Source organism: Cnephaeus nilssonii (genome assembly GCF_951640355.1).
Source record: "Cnephaeus nilssonii genome assembly, chromosome: 13".
Taxonomy (NCBI): Eukaryota; Metazoa; Chordata; class Mammalia; order Chiroptera; family Vespertilionidae; genus Cnephaeus; species Cnephaeus nilssonii.
In genome coordinates this window covers 16,391,383-16,409,060 of record NC_137084.1, presented here as the reverse complement: position 1 = coordinate 16,409,060, position 17,678 = coordinate 16,391,383, and the positions used below count along the sequence as shown (strand labels likewise).

At 43.3% G+C, this 17,678-nt stretch overlaps 1 protein-coding gene across 7 annotated transcripts in view; it reads left to right on the top strand.

The window, feature by feature from the left end:
• PHF21A (PHD finger protein 21A) overlaps positions 1-17,678 on the top strand; it is a 169,776-nt gene that overhangs the window by 138,787 nt on the left and 13,311 nt on the right. For all 7 annotated transcript variants that reach the window (XM_079787826.1, XM_079787824.1, XM_079787828.1 and 4 more), the window contains 6 exons: positions 3,033-3,326; positions 7,024-7,122; positions 10,073-10,124; positions 10,835-10,914; positions 11,335-11,395; positions 13,840-14,003. In XM_079787826.1, the coding sequence (XP_079643952.1) occupies positions 3,033-3,326; positions 7,024-7,122; positions 10,073-10,124; positions 10,835-10,914; positions 11,335-11,395; positions 13,840-14,003 (750 nt within the window). The remainder of the gene's footprint in view (positions 1-3,032; positions 3,327-7,023; positions 7,123-10,072; positions 10,125-10,834; positions 10,915-11,334; positions 11,396-13,839; positions 14,004-17,678) is intronic.

Genomic DNA, 17,678 nt, shown 5'->3' with positions numbered 1-17,678 from the left:
GCTTCTGAGGATTTAGACTTCAGGTCTACACAGCTTGCCCATCTTCTCTTGAGAGCATTCCTAGCAGTTGGGCTGAACTCACCATTCTCATGGCAGAATGTCGGGATTGGCCCAGTCTGGGTCTTGAGGGGGAGTTGATTTGCCTGATGGAAAGGTTGGGAATTCCTATCTGAGGCCCCAAGTTTCAGGCAAAGAGAGAAGAGAAAGGAGTTTTGTGGTCAGTTGCCATAGGTGATTTCTGAACTGCCTATATGATTTTAATCATTTATCAGATAAATTCTTTATTTAAAACTTTTTTTTTAATTGAATTCAGAGAGAGGAAGGGAGAGGGAGAGAGGGATAGAAGTATCAATGATGGGAGAGAATCATTTATCGGCTGCCTCCTGCGTGCCCCCCACTGGGGATCAAACCCCTAACCCGGGCATGTGCCCTGATTGGGAATCCAATCGCAACCTCCTGGTTCCGGGTTGATGCTCAACTGCTGAGCCACACCAGCCAGGCTATTAGATAAATTCTTAATAAATACCTTGTGTTTCAAAAAAGGCACTAAACACTATGGGTATGCCAGTTTTCAAGACAGACAGTTCCCTGCCCTCAGAGCTTCAGACACATTATAGGCAATTACACTGTCTATTAGGGAGGAATACCCAACTCCTTCTTAAGAATATTACAGAACATTTCCTTGAAGAGTTGACATTCTATCTGAAACCTGAAGTCCTAGTAAAGTCAGCCTGACCAAGTTTTGGGGGAAGAATAAAAATGCTCCAGGCTGAGAACAGAACATAGACGCAAGTCTGGGTTGGAGAAACGCATGGAAGCTTAGGAACCAGACGCGATGCGGTGTGGCTGAGACAGTGGGCCTCGGGCTGGAGTAAGCAGTGGGGCTGGAGAAGCCCATTGGGCCAGAGCCTGGGGAGCAATATAGGCTGTGTCAGAATTTGGGCCTTATCCCAGGAACAGCGGGGAGACATGAAAGCATTTTCAGACAGGTACGTGGCATGATCAGATTTTTGTTTTAGAAAATTCCTCCTTGCCACTGTGTGGAGAATAGATTAGAGGTGGTCAGACCTGTGGGAGGATGAACAGTTAGAATCCTGTCAACAATAGAGAATATTGCTACATGCCACTGACTGTAGCACTGTACGTGGATTATCTATTTTAATCCTCACGGCAACCGTATGAAAGTAGGTGTTGCTCTTTTTTAGGTGAGGACTCTAAGGCTTAGTCCATGTTTTTTAAATGGTGGATTATGACTCATTAGTTGGCTGTGAAGTCAATTTAGTGGATTAAATGCAGAGTTTTTAAATAAAATGAACAAAACATAATGGAAAAACTAGAGTACATAGCACATAAGGATTGTTTCATGAAGTTTTTATTTTTAGAGACAGAGATATATGTCTGTGTGTGTATACTGGTTACAGTGTGAAATGTATTTCCTGCTATATGACTACAACACCCACCACAGGGTCACCTTAAATTAAGCTGAACATTCAGACTCGCCAAGAGCCACACTTGGCAACAGTCTACTTAGAATGATGCAGGACAGAAACCAGCTCTTTCTCAGCATCGGCCATTTTTCTTTAATGCGCATCCCTACAGTAGCCATATGCAGTCTCCGCAGCTGCCCAGGGGTAGCTCAGAGGCGGGGAAATCAGGGCAGTGGGAGAGCCACTCTGCCATAGAAACCTTATGCCTCACAGAAGCCAGTGTATCTTACAACGATTCCATAGGCATGGTTTTTAAGGTCCCTGCAATGGACGTGCCCAGTTATAAGCATGACCCCACTTTGGGAAACCGAAAGTATGGTGTCCCAAGTATTTATAGATCTCGCCATTAAGATTTGATTTAGCAATGGGGGTCATTTTCACCATAAGCAATGTTGCCTGGTAACATAGTTGATATTCTTACCTTTATTGGGTTTCCAGGAAAACAGAACTGGAGAGTTAACTGAAGGTCAAATTCTAATGCATTAGAGGAAAAGATTTTGCCCATAAGATCACAGTTTCGAAAGTTTGAAAAATACTGGCTTAGAGATTAGGTATTTTGCCTAAGGTTATACAGCTAGCAAGTGGTAGAACCAGGATTTGAACCCAGGCAAGGCTGACCCATGTTTTTAATTAAATTTCTGCCACTGTTTAAGTAAGCCAAACATAGGGTAAAGTAGTGGCAGTGAGGAGAGAAAGTAGGACATATTTGAGAAGGATTTAGGAAGTTGAGGTGGAGGGGGAAACATCAAGAATTGTTCTGAAGTTTATTTAGGAAAGAAAGGAAATTTTACTGAGGTGATGATTATAAGAGGAAGAGAAGGTTGAAGGAAGAAATTAATGAAGTTTTAGATACGTTGATTTTGAACTTCCTGTGAGATTTCCAAGTAGAGATGTCTAGCAGGCAGTTGAATATGATTCTGAAATTTAGGAAATGTCTGGTCCTGAGACAAGTGCGGAAGTCTTCAGTACATCGATGGTCACTGAAGCCCCAGGGTGGATGAGAACTCCCAGGAGGAGTGAGGACACTGGGAAGAAAGGTTCCAGGACAAAATCCCAAAATACACTTACATTTCGTGTTAGAGGAAGAGGAAGCCCACAAAGGAGACTGAGAGAAGGGGTGGCCAAGATGGGGGTTAAAGGGTCAGAGTTGGGGGTGAACTGAAGTGTGGATAGGAAGAAACTTAGAATGTGAATTAAGGCCATTGGCAGCATTATTACCATACTCTGGGCACAAGTTCTGGGTGAGACCAGTCTCTGGATTGGGCATTTGACCTCCGCCTGAAGAGATGGCATATATAAAAGAAGGAGCTAGGTTTAGAATCAGAAGAACTGTGTTCTAGGGTAGCATTTGGACCCTCTAAAGAGCTGATGAGTATTTTATAAGATTATATATCCTGAGTTCTATAGAAATAATAAAACCAAAGTGAATATTAATATTTGTACTAAATAACATTTCACATACATAGTGTGGACAATCTGATAATTGCTTAGACTTATAGGAAGCTTCTGTAAGTAATATGGTAATTTTCCTCTCTTTCCCCATAGGTTCGACCCAAGCCTGTGGCCCAGAATAACATTCCTATTGCCCCAGCACCTCCTCCTATGCTTGCAGCTCCTCAACTTATCCAGAGGCCTGTTATGCTGACCAAGTTTACCCCCACAACCCTCCCTACCTCCCAGAATTCCATCCATCCCGTCCGTGTCGTCAATGGGCAGACTGCAACCATAGCCAAAACGTTCCCCATGGCCCAGCTCACCAGCATTGTGATAGCTACTCCAGGGACCAGACTGGCTGGACCTCAGACTGTACAGCTTAGCAAGCCAAGCCTTGAAAAACAGGTACAGGCAAGAGTATGCACCTGCTTTGGGCATTAGCCTTGCCATTGAGGTTAAGCTATCTCTAAATACATCTTCTCAAGGGCTCTTTACCTCAGCACCATTGTCAATGACCTGTTGCTTATCATGTGATAATTGATTTAAAATGCAAAAGGGCCATTCTTACTGAAGAAAGTTGGGTTGCTTTTTCCATTATCCCCTTATAGATGGATTCATAGTCCTGTGTGAATGAGCTCCCCCTGCTGGTTGTGAAGCAGAAATTCACAGATGGGTTCTGCTACCTTTAGTCAGGAGGCACAGATGAGATGGTAAACAGAAAATCCATATTAGTTTTAGCCCAATAAGAATCCAGATGAAGATGGGACTATGAACGTCAGGAAGAATAAACCTCAAAGTTTTCCCCTGGTTATTACAGATAATTAAGAGTCAAATGAAAAAAAGTAAAATTTCTAAAAGGTATTCTTTTAACTCCAGAGGATTTTAGTTCAAATATTGAAGCCTTTCATTTATATTTCTAAAAACAGATGTTTTCTTAAAAACATGAGGCTAGAGCAGTGGTCGGCAAACTCATTAGTCAACAGAGCCAAATATCAACAGTACAACGATTGAACTTTCTTTTGAGAGCCAAATTTTTTAAACTTCTTCTAACACCACTTCTTCAAAATGGACTCTCCCAGGCCATGGTATTTTGTGGAAGAGTCACACTCAAGGGGCCAAAGAGCCGCATGTGGCTCGCGTGCCGCAGTTTGCCGACCACGGGGCTAGAGAAATACAGGTAACCTTCAAAAATACTTAAGGGTTCTATGACAGAAAGACTTTTAAAAACAAGAAAACAGATTTATAGGCAGTCACCATGTATTCTATTTAAAGAAAAACCAGTGATGATAAAGAAGAATTTTGCAAAGAAAAGCATCCTCTTTCAAAAGTTACTTTAAAAAGTCATTGACCTATTTCTAACTGCTCAGGCTTGAGTTCTCATTCACATGAACATAGTCTCTGGTGATCCTGAATTGTGTGTTTCTGGGTGGCTGGTGGTTCAGAGAGGCCGGCCAGATGGTGGGGATGAGAAGGCTTCCTGCTGCCTTGCCTTCTTGAACAGGAACCTTACACATGGAGCACCCGGCTTCCTACCCAGGCAGCTCATCACTGCAGCAGACCTAAGAGGCTGGGTACCAAAATAGAGAACATATCTCTATTCCTTGGTAGCCTACACAAACCCCAGGAAATGCTTTGGGGAACATTCAGAAATAAATTACTTGCACATATTTTAGGTCAGAAGTTTTCAAACTTATTATCAGCGGAACTTCAGTATTAAAATCTTGAATGTAGAATGCTCTAGCTTAAGAGTCTGGGTAGAGGCATATTTGACAGTCATCTGGCCTTGTGTACAGGGATGGCTGTCAGAGTACCTCTGAGGACCCTTAGAATTATAAAGGATGTGGTTTCAAAACACTATTTTAGATGCTAAATATGACTTCTCTTTGACCTCTTCATAAAGAAATTTTTAGGAGACAAGAATTTTTTTCAATTTTATTTTTACATTTCTTTTTTCGGATTACAAAGAAATACATATTCATTGTAAAAGAAAAATTCAGACATTACTGAAATATATGTTATAGAAAGTGCACCCCCCATAATTTATGAAGAGTAAAATTTGCCCATAATTTATTCCTCCCCAAAGTTGCTATTAACAGCACAGGTTACATTCCTCCACATATTTTCTATGCGTATGCTAATATTTTAAAAGCAAAAAAAAAATCATTATATATTATTTTGTAACTTGCTCTTTTTCTTATTAGAGCTTGAATGTCTTTTCGTGTTCTGGCCTTACACATTGATAGAGCTTTTAATTTTAGTTATAATATCATAGAAAGGTACCATGAATTCTTTTCTTAAACATTCTTTCCTAGTGGTAAATTCTGTGGTTTATCTTCTTGTTGACCTAATAGAGGGCTCCAGTTCATTGCTGTTCTAGTTTAGTAGGCTACCTGGCATAACAGTCTTACTGGTTACCAAGCTCAGCAAGGATGCTCTTTGCGTTTTTTATCCAGTTCTGAGATACTTGTACTCTTCAGTGTGAGAGAGAGAGCTTGGGCCCTGGATAATTCCTTGGTGGAGAGGAATTGGTTTGTCCTTCCCTGGAGGCGTTACCACTCCATGCTTTTGCAGCCTTAGAGATGGGAGTGAGTGACCTCAGGAACTTCACAGAAGGAGCAGCAACCCTTCCAGTTGACCTTCTTGTCTCCCTCCTCCCTCAGACTTCTGTCCTTCCACATTAAGAGAGCTATGGTCACCCAAGACCTTTAAAATGTCATTATAAACTGCTTTCCCATGTGTTCCCTTGTAGGTGTGTTTGGTCATTTTTTTTTTATGGAGTCATTGTGTCCTTTTTGGTTCAAATATGAGTGGTGTGAGAGAGAGGAGACACAGTGATTCTCCTGGGGTCATGCTCCCCACAGGAGATCAGCGTCTCTTTACAGTGCACCTGCTCTACGTGAGGCACTGTCCTAGGCACCAAGGGTGCAAAAGTGTGTTGAACAATCCCTGCTCTCAAGCGTGTAGAACAGAGGAGGAAATATGACAAGACACTGGTAAAAAAAAAAAAAAAAAGACAAGGCAGTATTTGTACCCAGAAACAGATGCTTACACTTTCTCAAAGTAATATGAGAATCAAGGAAGATATGAGAGTAGCCAGCAAAGAACGCGAAAGACCTTTGTGATTGTGTAAAATGTTTTACAGCATAATGGTTCTGGAGAACTTTTGATATCCTGCCTGTAGGACTGAAGTCTTTCATTTGGCTCCCGCTCATCGATAATCAGTTTCATTCTCACTTATTTAATTACTTATTGTTGCCATATAAAAAGACCATTGGCATCTGTTTTTTTAATTTTGAAAAAATAAATTAGGTGTGTGTTTAGTTTTTCACCCACTGTTCCAGCACTATTTCAGGGTTTATAGAGGGCTTCATAAAGTGAATTAGCCATTGGGTCATGGTAAGAATAGTAACGCAAGCCCAGTCTACCAATTTGCTAGCTGCCATTTGTGTCTGAAGATAATAATGCTGCTGGTGTTTCTTTGTGTGAATGGATGCGTTTGGAAGACGAGGTTGCAGGTAATCAGGATGTCAGCCTCTTGCGAGATGACCTTTCCTTGGCAATTGCATCTCCCTAATGGGTGATGCAGACAGGTTTTAAACATCCCAGGTGAGGGCACCTCTGCAGCCTCTCTTGGATTGTAATTAAAAATGTTCTGAAATAGAAGTGTGTACATGTAAGAGTTTTTTTTTAACATCATTCGGATCTTAAGCATGCTGTGGACTGGAGCTTGACCCATATGTAACAAGAGGGCTTACTTGTGGAAAACTGCCCCTACATTCTAAAATACATTAAAATCAGAGAGAGCTGCCTATATTTTATTTTTATACATAGGAATTAAGCCTTGGATTTTTCTTTTTGTATAATTTAAACTGTTGTATTTATAGATTCATATATACTCTAGTTATGCAATTTAACCATTTCAACTGGGGCCTTACATTTTACATTACTTTTCTTCCAAAATGAAGTCTATATTACCTCCTTTATTACTGTTTCCAGTTTGAGAATGTTTTTCTTTCCTTGTTGACTACAGTCAAACTGTGTTGGTTTTCATTCTTTTAATGAAAAGTGAATTCTGAATTTTCATTTAATTTTCTTCTCGTAGACAATTAAATCTCACACAGAAGCAGATGAGAAACAAACAGAGAGCCGCACCATCACTCCACCTGCTGCACCCAAACCAAAACGGGAGGAGAACCCTCAGGTAGGTCCAGCTCTCCGCAGGCGTGGCTCAGTCTAGGAGACTGGCTTACTCTCACACACCAGGAGGGACACTTGCTCCTGAACCCTTTGTTTGTCTTTTGCTTTCTCACTATTCAGTAATGTTACTTCCAAGTTAGGTTGGCCTAAGGCAGATGCAGAGTATGGCCGTGAGTGTCCATGAGCTGGCATACGGGCATTTTGTACATGTCACAAATTTGAAATGTAAGATTGGGGATCATTTTCCCAGCTATCCCATTACACTTCCAGTGATCACTGTGTTTATTTGTCTCAGTCAACATTTATAGGCTGTTCAGGTCACTCAGCTAAGGTCTATTTACGTTATTGATTACAGTTGTCACATTTGCTTTTTGTTGTTACTGGTGTATTGCACTAGATTCCCAAATCCCAGGTGAATCAGTAGCTGAAAAGTAGTTCATCAAAGCATAGAAGTAGGGATGAAAAGAGTAACATCTGTACCACAACTTAGGATAGAATTCTAAACTTAAATAGCAAACAAGACTCTGGTACAAATATAGAATGTGAATTTGTATGTCCTTAGACAAGAGAATTTTTAAGTTTGATGACTTAGCATAAGCAGCTATAAAATAAAACTTGGACAGGTGATCTGATGATGAATATTTGATAGTTGGATTTTATTAGACTGGTGATTTCCTCTGTCCTCAGTGCATTCTCTGTGATGAAACCCTGCCAAATAGTGGCATGAAGCCATCAAAGCATCATGTCATTAAGAAAAACAAAACTATGATTTATTAAGCCAGGAAGGTTTTTCTTTTTTTTAATATATTTTTATTGATTTCAGAGAGGATGGGAGAGGAAAAGAGAGAAAGAAATATCAATGATGAGAGAGAATCATTGATCAGCTGCCTCCTGCACGCCCCCTACTGGGGATCGAGCCCTCAACCCAGGCATGTGCCCTTGACCGGAATCGAACCCAGGACCCTTCAGTCCACAGGCCGACACTCTATCCACTGAGCCAAACCACCTAGGGCAAGCCAGGAAGGTTTTGATAAATGATAATTCTTTCTGATATGAAATGGATTAATTTTTACTGTATCTTAAAGGAGGGACCAAAACTTGAGCCAAATTGCTGAGAAACTTGTACAATCATCCATAAAATTAAGAAAGTATAGTACTTGGAGAGAAAAAAAAAGAATAAGCTGGTAGCAGAATTTCCTTATCAAGAGAAATTAAAGGATATCTTTTGTCGGTGGCATGGTGTAGGCAAGCAGGTACCAGCCATCATAGGTAGCAGCAGGTATTTTACCTTCTGGTTGGGCAGAATCACTGCCATAAAGAGGGTAAATTGGTTCTCGGCACATGACAACTTTTTGTTTTGTTTATCACTGAAAATCTGTTCCACAGGAGAGGATTTTTTTAATTTAATAATTCTTTCATGAACGCTCAGTCTAGGCTGGCAGAGATGAGTTGGACGTGAGTGGCCAAGAAGGGCGCAGTCACCGGATTAAGGGAAAGTGCATCTGAATGTCAGTCCTCTCACTGCTTTAACAGAGAGCATTGCTAGACGGCCTTCTAATCTTGGTTACGTTTTGAAGGAATAGTGGGAATTAGGATGTAGTTATTTTTGGCAGCCATAAAATGTATGCCATTTCAATATACAATGTGGAAAATGGGCAGCAAGTCCAAGCCTGCTTTTCCCTGCCAAAGAACTCTGGCTGTTGGAGGGAGAGGTGCCCACCTAACTTTGGAATAAGAAATAAAAACATTTCTTCAAGAGTCTGAGATAATAGTAAAGGGCATTTCTGTTCTCCAGTGCCTGCCTCAATGACTGTATTTTCATAAAGCGCTATCTTGGGTAGCCTGAACCTGTCACATCTGGCCAAAATATCATGATATTTAATGTTGAGGATGAAATGTCAGGATTTTTTTAAGACTGACTGTGGTATAAATAATTCTATAGGAGTATGTCTCCTAGCAATTGATGATATTCTTTATTCATCGGCAAAAAAAAAATTGATGATGCATTATTTGGCATGTATACTGCCCACGTGCAGAAAATGGAGACATACTTTCCAGACCACATGCAACCAAAGAGCAAAGTAGGCATCAATTTGTTGCTTTCTCCAACTTTAAGCATCTGATGTGTCAGCTATGAGGTGCAGTATCCTAATCAATCTAGTCAGAGAAAACTCACTCCATATTTTTAGGCCCATGTTTGAATGAAAAATCATAGTATTAAGCAGAACACCTGCTATCGTTCCTAAAACTCATTTAGCTGTGAGTTAGCGTTGTCCAGTCAGTGGTAGCAAAAATGTAAGAAACCCTGACTTGACATGACAAGTAAAGGCCTAGTCATGACAAGTAAACTACTTAGAATTTTTAGCTTGTTGTATGGGAGGCTCTGCCTGTTTTTTCGAATATGAAATCCTCTTCTCTCTAAGAGGATTTTAAAAAATATTTTTATTGCTTTTTTGTTTGTTTTTTTTGTGTGTGTTTTTTTAGAGAGAGAGGAAGGGAGAGGGATAGAGAGAAACAGAGCTGTGAAAATAAAACACTGATTGATTGGCTGCCTCCTGCATGCCCCCTACTATGTGCCTTGACTGGGAATTGAACCAGCAACCTCTCAGTGCACGGGATGACATGTAACCAACTGAGCCTCACTGGCCAGAGCTCTAAAATGATTTTTTTTTATGAAAGAAAATACATTGGGCCACTCAAAATGCTGATTTCTGCCATTGAGGACGTAGAAGCTGTAGGCCCTTGTCCTTCTCTTTTGGTCCCAAGGGAGCGGTGGAGTGACTTCATAGCTGTTAAGAGTGGCGGATGCCCTGCTCTTTTTCACCTGAACCTGCCTCCCTCAGGCCACCAGCCCACTGGGCTGCCTTTCTCTAGGATTCTAGTTGGGAACATGTGGTTGGCTTTGTGAGAACCCAAACTGAACCCAATATTCATCTTTTGTTTCTCTGGCACAGAAACTTGCCTTCATGGTGTCTCTAGGATTGGTAACACATGACCATCTAGAAGGTAAGAGAAGATGTTCATAATGTTGCCTTGCTTCTGGCCAGGAGCTTAGTTCTTGGCAATAGCGTTTTATTGCGAGAAGAGAAAACTGAAAACAGATAGAGTATCATGTCGTCAGTGTGGACTTTGTTTCCTTTAGAGTCAAATGGGCTACTGCTCAGCCCTCCCCTTCCTTTCGCTTTGTATCCACACTACTGTCCTGGGCAGACCACCCAGTTGCCTCGGTTAAGGTGACTTCCGCTCACTTGGGGAACTTCCTCCCCAAACAGCATCAAGTAGCAATGCCCCTCTGACTTTGTACTTTTCAGTACGCTTGGTTACTAGAATCTTAAGAACAGTTGCAAAGCTACATCTGTGTTAGTTACTTAATTAAAGAATGGTGAACTATGGTTGCTCAATCTCGGTCTGTGGATAAAGTTCATCCACACCTATGTCACGGTGATCTAAAAATAAACCAGGACAGCTTGTTCGCAAGCGTTGTCTGCCATTAAGCACGCGGTCACAGAGCCTCCCCGGGGACAGCGTGGTCTCGCTTTCCGAGGGGTGAGAGTAGACGTCCTGCGTGTGTGCTCCCAGCTGTGTGCTTGCCTCTGCTGAGGCTGCAGTGAACAAAGAGGCTGGCCCCACCTCTGATTGGTCTGGGAAAACCATGAAGTTAAGTTGTTGAGGTTCCCCATACCTCTCTTCTAATGTAAACCTTTTGCTTTCCCAAGAAATCCAAAGTAAGAGGCAAGAGCGAAAAAGAAGAACAACAGCAAACCCGGTGTATAGTGGAGCGGTCTTTGAGCCAGAGGTACTCCTGCCAGCGCTGGCCCTGCCCTCGCCGTTCACGTCACTTATGACTTAGTCAGCACCTCCCATCGGAAGCCTGGTTGTACTAGCTCAGCTTTGTAAAGTGGTTTTTCTCTGGCTGATCCCATTATTTCATTTTTATTATTCATTGCTTTCCCCTTAGTTTTTGCTTACATTTGAACAGATATACACCTCCCTTAAAAATGTACCTCACCCTGGCTTCAACACAACTGCCATCTGGAGCAGAGGCAGACCTCCCTGGAATATATGTAATGAAATACGTTAGCACTGATACCTTGGGGTGACTGGCACTAACTAGTTGGCATGTTGACAGGCATGCTGTGCTTGGTCTTTAGCTTTTGCCACTATTATTAGTAACCATGCTATTCAACCATCCCATTTCCTTCTTCAATCCTCAAAGCGTAAGAAGAGCGCAGTCACCTACCTGAACAGTACAATGCACCCTGGGACCCGGAAGAGAGGTGAGCACCTGTTAGATCTCTCCCTCGCCTCTTGCCTTTGCTTTCTGTGTTGTGTTTCTTCCATTTCCCCTAGAAAATAGTTTCGTTGTTGTTATTCTCTGAGAAGGGGAGAAAAGAGAGTGAGGTTTCCTATTAGAGTTGTGTAGACTGAGTCGAAAGCTGCCTTTCCTGGGATTCCAGCAAAGCTGCCTCAGGGGAATGGCTTCAGGCAGCATTTCTGCCCCCAGCCCACCAGGCTGTCCCTGAACATAGCACAGTGAACAGGACACCGCGCAAAAGGAAGCATTGTAGCGTCACTGAGCAGCACAGAGCCCGCTGTTGCCAAGGTGCTCTTAGTCGTGTCTGAGTCATCCCTCTGCAGGAGAAACCAGAGCATCACTTAAGTTTCCGTGTGCTGCGGGCTTTCCAGGAAAGAGAGAAGTAGCCACACTGGAAACTTAGAATCTGTGAGAAGAAAAGGTCACTGTCAAACAGGCTTTCGAAAGCAGAAATTCTTAAAGAGCTTCCTCCCCGTGTTTTAGACCTCCCCAGGGCAGGCGCTGCGCCTCCTCTTAGGGCCGAGACATGACAGCAGCGGCAGTCTCACTGTGCGAGTCTAAATAGGGCTTAATAGCTCGGAGTTGGAGCTCATAAACAAGGTTCTGAAATTGTTCTTTGATGTCAGTAATACATCCCAAGGTCCCTTTCTCTACATGATAATGTGTCCCTGAATTATAGTTCCAGGCTAGAAAGGTTGCAGAGTGAGTGGAGTGGCATACTAATTTCTGCGTCTGCACACACAATCTCAGAGCTGCTGGAAGCTTAGGAGGTCGTCCTGACCCTTTGTCTGCCTTAGGGAGGCTGCAGCCACACACTACCACCTCTGCCCGCAAAGAGAGAGCGTAGCCACCCTGAGTGACCCGTTCTCATGCTGCATCTGCCCCGGCCTTCAAGTGGTCAAAAATATTTAGATGAGAAACCCGAAGCCATTGCTTCGTATCAGTTCCCGAGCCACAGTTATCAGTGTCATGGATTATTTTTTGTTTTTATCAATTTTTAGTGACCTCTTACACAATTATCAGAAAGGAGCCCCCAGCCAGAAGCCACAGTTAATTGGCCTGCTGGTGGGCTGTATCTGCTAAAAGAAAAGGGGTTAAATGAGCCAGAAAGACCTTGGCATCTCTTGCCAAGGTCAGAGGATGAAAGCCTGCATCTACAAGCCTAGGATATGCCTTCTGTGGGTAAACAAAGAGCATTCATCTCCCACTTCTCCCCGCAGCACTAATTCCCCAGGAAGACACACCAGTATGACCTGCCTTTGTACTGCAGACTCCCCCAGTCTAACCCACACAAGTAATGTTTGTGTATGTCTGACAGAGTCAGCATTCCTGTGCGTGGTTTTGATATAAGTTGTAACTGTTGGCAAAGTCATGATTCTGCGTGCCATTGCCAGTGCTCATACGCAGCTGTGCACCCCTCTGGCTCTTTTTTCCCCTGTGGTGGTCTAGGCATTCACTTTGTTCACTCACAGCTTAGGAGTGTGACCCTGACTTAGACACGTCAGGCAGGAGTGGTTGGCCTGGACTTGCCACACCCACACAGGCTCATTTATGATCCTCTGTAGCATGAGGTGTGATGCAGAATGCTCTTGCTCATATCAGGCCTCTGAGTTAGCAGTGTTGCTGATGACGGCCTTCCTGAGACTGGATCAGCCCAGTCCTGAGACATGTGGGTCACCAGAATGTGGTAGAAAGTGGGGAGACAATTCTTGATCAACTAGGGAGGACACTTGAGTCCAGACCTACTTCAATTTATATTTAAACTCAGGACACATTTTTAGCTCTTGGGTTCCAGCTACCCCTTGAACATATCTCTCACTAGCTCTAACAGCAAGGGGTAAGAGTAGTTAACTTGAACTTTGTCTTCTTGCTTCACTTTTCTCCACCCTTATAAGCAGTGAAATGACCAAAATATAGGCAGGCGAGAAAAGAAAAGCAGAAATCCTAAATAAATCCATTTGTGGGAGCTGAGAATCATTAATATAGTAAGAATGATGGTTGCAGAGAAACATTAGAGAACAACATGCAAAAGATACAGGAAAGTAAAGTAAATTCGTATTTCTGGCCTTGGCTCCCTGTAAGCTTTGGTTCTCGCCTGAGAAATCAGATTGTCACAGCCCAGAAGCCTCACTGTTACCTGCCTCAGGCAAGGCGTCAGCGTCTCTGTCCTTCTGCAAGCTCTCTCTTCTCCTCCCTTCTTTTGAGACTCAGGCAGTTTCTAATGACATTTAAATCTTAGCTTCTCTTCCTCTCTTTGGGACTGTTGTATTAACCTTCTGTCTGCTACCTCACTTCCTTTTCCATGCTAGCCAATGAGGAACACTGGCCAAAGGTATGTAAGATCATTTTCCCCCTCTCTTCCCCACCCCCCCTTTTCCCCTTTTGTTCCCTTCTCTTGGCATATAGGTCGTCCTCCAAAATACAATGCAGTGCTGGGGTTTGGAGCCCTTACCCCAACATCCCCCCCATCCAGTCATCCTGACTCCCCTGAAAATGAAAAGACAGAGACCACATTCACTTTCCCTGCACCTGTTCAGCCTGTGTCCCTGCCCAGCCCCACCTCCACAGACGTAAGTAACGTGGGGAAAGCTCACTGTCTCTGAGAGCTTCCCTGGGGAAACCTTGTCCTGTGTTGTCTCCTCCAGCGGCATCACCCTGACTAACCCGGGAAAGCAGGGACCCCGACAGGACGCTATGCCGGGAAGGCAGCTCTGCTGGGGCCCAGGTCCTGCTGTGTCCTTGGGACTCGTGCTAAATATGTCAGGAGGCTCAGTAGTTTCCGGAGGCTGCATTTGCTGTGCCATGAGGGAGTTCTTAGAAAGGAGTGGGTGGGAAGTCAGCTCACGTCCCTGCAAGGTGTGCAGGTTTCCATCATCAGTGTTCTGGAGGTGGGGAAACGAGCAAGGTGGGCGTTCCCTTAGCAGTGTTGCCTGCTTCAGGTGGAATTCAAGAAGTGGAAACTCTGCCGTAGAGCAACTTTATTCAGCAGAGTTGGTTAGAAATAGGTTCCAGAAAGAGGGTCAAATACTCAGTAGTTCTTCACCCAGCAACTGCAGGAGTGTCACCAGTACCCTACGTTTCTAAATGAGCATTTCCAAAGCAGTGAATTCACTCAGCAAATACTTATGGAGCACTTCTCTGCTGAGCAAGCGCTGTTCTTGAGGCCGGGACAGAACAGGAACAAAACCAGCTCCTGGTCCTCATGGAGCTCATGTTGCACGGTGGGAGGCAGGTGATACGCAGATGAACATATAATGTGCCAGGGAGTGATAATGCTGTGGGAAAAGTGGGACAGGTAAGGGGCCTAAGGGGTATGGCAGAGGTTGCTCCTTTATGAAGATGCTGGGGGGGGGGGGGGGGGGGGAAGAGCACTCTGAAAGCCCTGAGGTAGAAATGTACACGCACCAAGAAAAGAGGCCAAGACGCTGGGCAGTGAGCAGGTGCGAGTGGTGGGAGCTGAGGACCAGAGGCGGCAGGGCCTGCGGCTTTAAGTGAAATAGGAGACCATGAGAGGGTTTTTGACTTTTTATTTTGAAAGTTTCAAACCTACAGAAAAGTTACAGTGACAATACAAGGAACAAATGTGTACCCTTCACCTAGATTGACCAGTTGTTACCATTTTGCCACATATGCTTCTCTCTCCTACACACAAATATACACACACTTATACATACACACATGTACACACACATACATACACACAAACTTTTTTAAAATCCTTAACCAAGGATATGCTTATTTAGAGAGGGGGAGAGAGGTGAGAGAGAATCTTTGATCAGTTGCCTCCCCCCATACGCGCCCTGAGAAGGGATCGATCCCCTGACCTAGGTATGTGCTCTGACCCGGAATCAAACCCACAACCTTTCGGGGTATGTGATGACATTCCAACCAACTGAGTCACTGCCAGGGCCATACTTTTTTTTTTTTCTGAACTAGTTAGGAAATTGCAGGCATCATGAATCTTCACCCCAAATACTTTGGTTTATATCTCCTAAGAATAAAGATATTCTCTGATATAGCCACAATACAGTTATCAAATAGAGGAAATTTAATATTGATAAAATGTTATTATACAATATACAGTTCATATTCAGTTTTCTCAATTTGTCTCAATTATTGCCTTAGTGGCACTTACATTTTTCTGCTTCAGGATCCAATTCAAGATCACTCTTGACATTTATTGTCTCTTTAGGCTCCTTACTCTGGACCAGTTTCTCGTCTTTTCTTTGTCTTTCCTGGCATTGATATTTTTAGGAAGATAGGCCAGTTGCTATGTAGGGTGTCCCTCCATTTGGATGATCTGATTGTTTCCTCAGGAACAGATTGGAGGTTGCGTTTTTGTAGGAACACTAAACAAGTGGTGCTGAGTTCTCAGTGCTTCGCAGCAGGAGGCACGTGTTGTCAGTCTGTCCCCTTGTTGGTGATGTTAACGCTCTTCTCTTAAAATAGAGCCCATCAAATGTCTCCACTTGTACAGGCACCTGTTTCCTCAGCTTTGAGTCTGTAAATATCCAGTTCCCCAGCAAACTGCTACCCAGTGGTTTTAGCATCCTTTGCTGGTTCTTGCCTGCAGTTATTATTCAAAGGTGTTTGCACAATTGATTGGGATTTTAAAAGGACCAATGTGTGTGAAATATGGAGGCGAGACTGTGGGAGGATAGGACGGGAGCAGGGAGACCAGTGAGGAGGCTGTTACAGTCGTCTGATCAGGAGCCACTGGTAGCTTGGCCTAATAGAATATGTAGAGATAGAGATGGAGGAAAGTCATTGAGTCTACATCTTTTTGAAAAGCCAGCAGAATTGGATGATGGGATATGAGAAAAAGAACAGTCAAAGGTGAATCCAAAGATTTTGGCCCAAACAGCTAGGAAGCTGGAGCTGCCCTTTACTGGGCTGACAGGAGAAGCAGGTTTGGCATGTCTCCTCTCTCCTGTGAATGACAGAGCTTGTCTTAGGGTCACCTTCAGGTACAGTATCTCTTGAATTACAGCCTCTTAGTAGTTTGCCCCTCTCCAAAGAGCAAAATAATACCATCGGCACATCCCAAGTTAAACTTCTAGGAACAACAAAGGGAGTGTCCTCTGTGGAGGACCAGGTCATGGAGGAGTTCTGTTCTCTGACGGGCGTCCTTCCGTGAACATAGCTGGTGGCCTCAGACCCAGCCTTGCTGTCAAGACTCAGCCTTTTGTCCAGCTTTCCTTCGGCAGGAGTCATTGATTGGGTTTTCTGCCTCTCCTGTTAACTACACCAGGAGTCCCTGTGGTGACCGTGTTGGGTGGCAGCAATGATTGTCTCAACTTCTTTGAAGTTAAAGCATTGCCCAGGGGCGGACAGCTCTTGGTGGGGCTGCCCCCCGGTGTTCTGTGGTTCTGGATGTGAGTCTCTTTCTTAAACAGGGTTGTTTTTATTTTTTTGGCTTTGGGCTGAGGGGGTTTATAAAATGGTTTTCTTGAAAGGATCCACTCAGCTCTAATCACAAACTAAAAGCTTCTGCCAGGTTTTGTGTCAAAATATAAATAAACACTGTTCTTCTTAGAAATCTAAAGGTAAAAGGAAGCTTTTCTAAAACCACTAAATAATGTTGATAACTTCCTAGGTTAAACCTAGTAGAATGGGTTTTTCTAAAAAGATAATTGACTTCTACTTTTACAGTATCTCCACAGTGGCAGTTACTAAAATCGACACACAGGGCTCTGTATATTAGCTTCTGGGTGGCATAAACCCCAACAACATTAATTAAATAGTAAGAGCTGAGAGGCAGGCATTTCCTGGAGATCAATACCATCTAGAAGGACTTGGTACAAGACACGGCTGGGCACTAATCCTCAGGATGTTGCCACTATCATCACTTTTATGAGACGGGAAGATGAGTTGACATAATTACACAATTTCTTTAGCAAATGATGAAGTTGCCATTGATACAACCAGGGTTTTTTTTAATAACCTAGGCCTCAGCCCTTAGCAAAGAATTGTGGGTCAGACATCTTCCAACTTCCCATTTGGTTTATGGTAATTATTAGACCCTTCACCAAAGCCTAAGCTTTCTGACCTGGTGCAGCACCTTCATGGGACTGCCTTTCTGTTTAAGCAGAGAACCAATTCTGTGTGGATGAAATACATGACGCACATTTCATATTCATTTCTATGGGCAGTAGTTCTCAAGTATGGCCTGGGGGTCCCTGAGACTCTTTCAGAGGGGTCCATAAAATCAAAACTATTTTCATGATCATATCCAAACACACTGT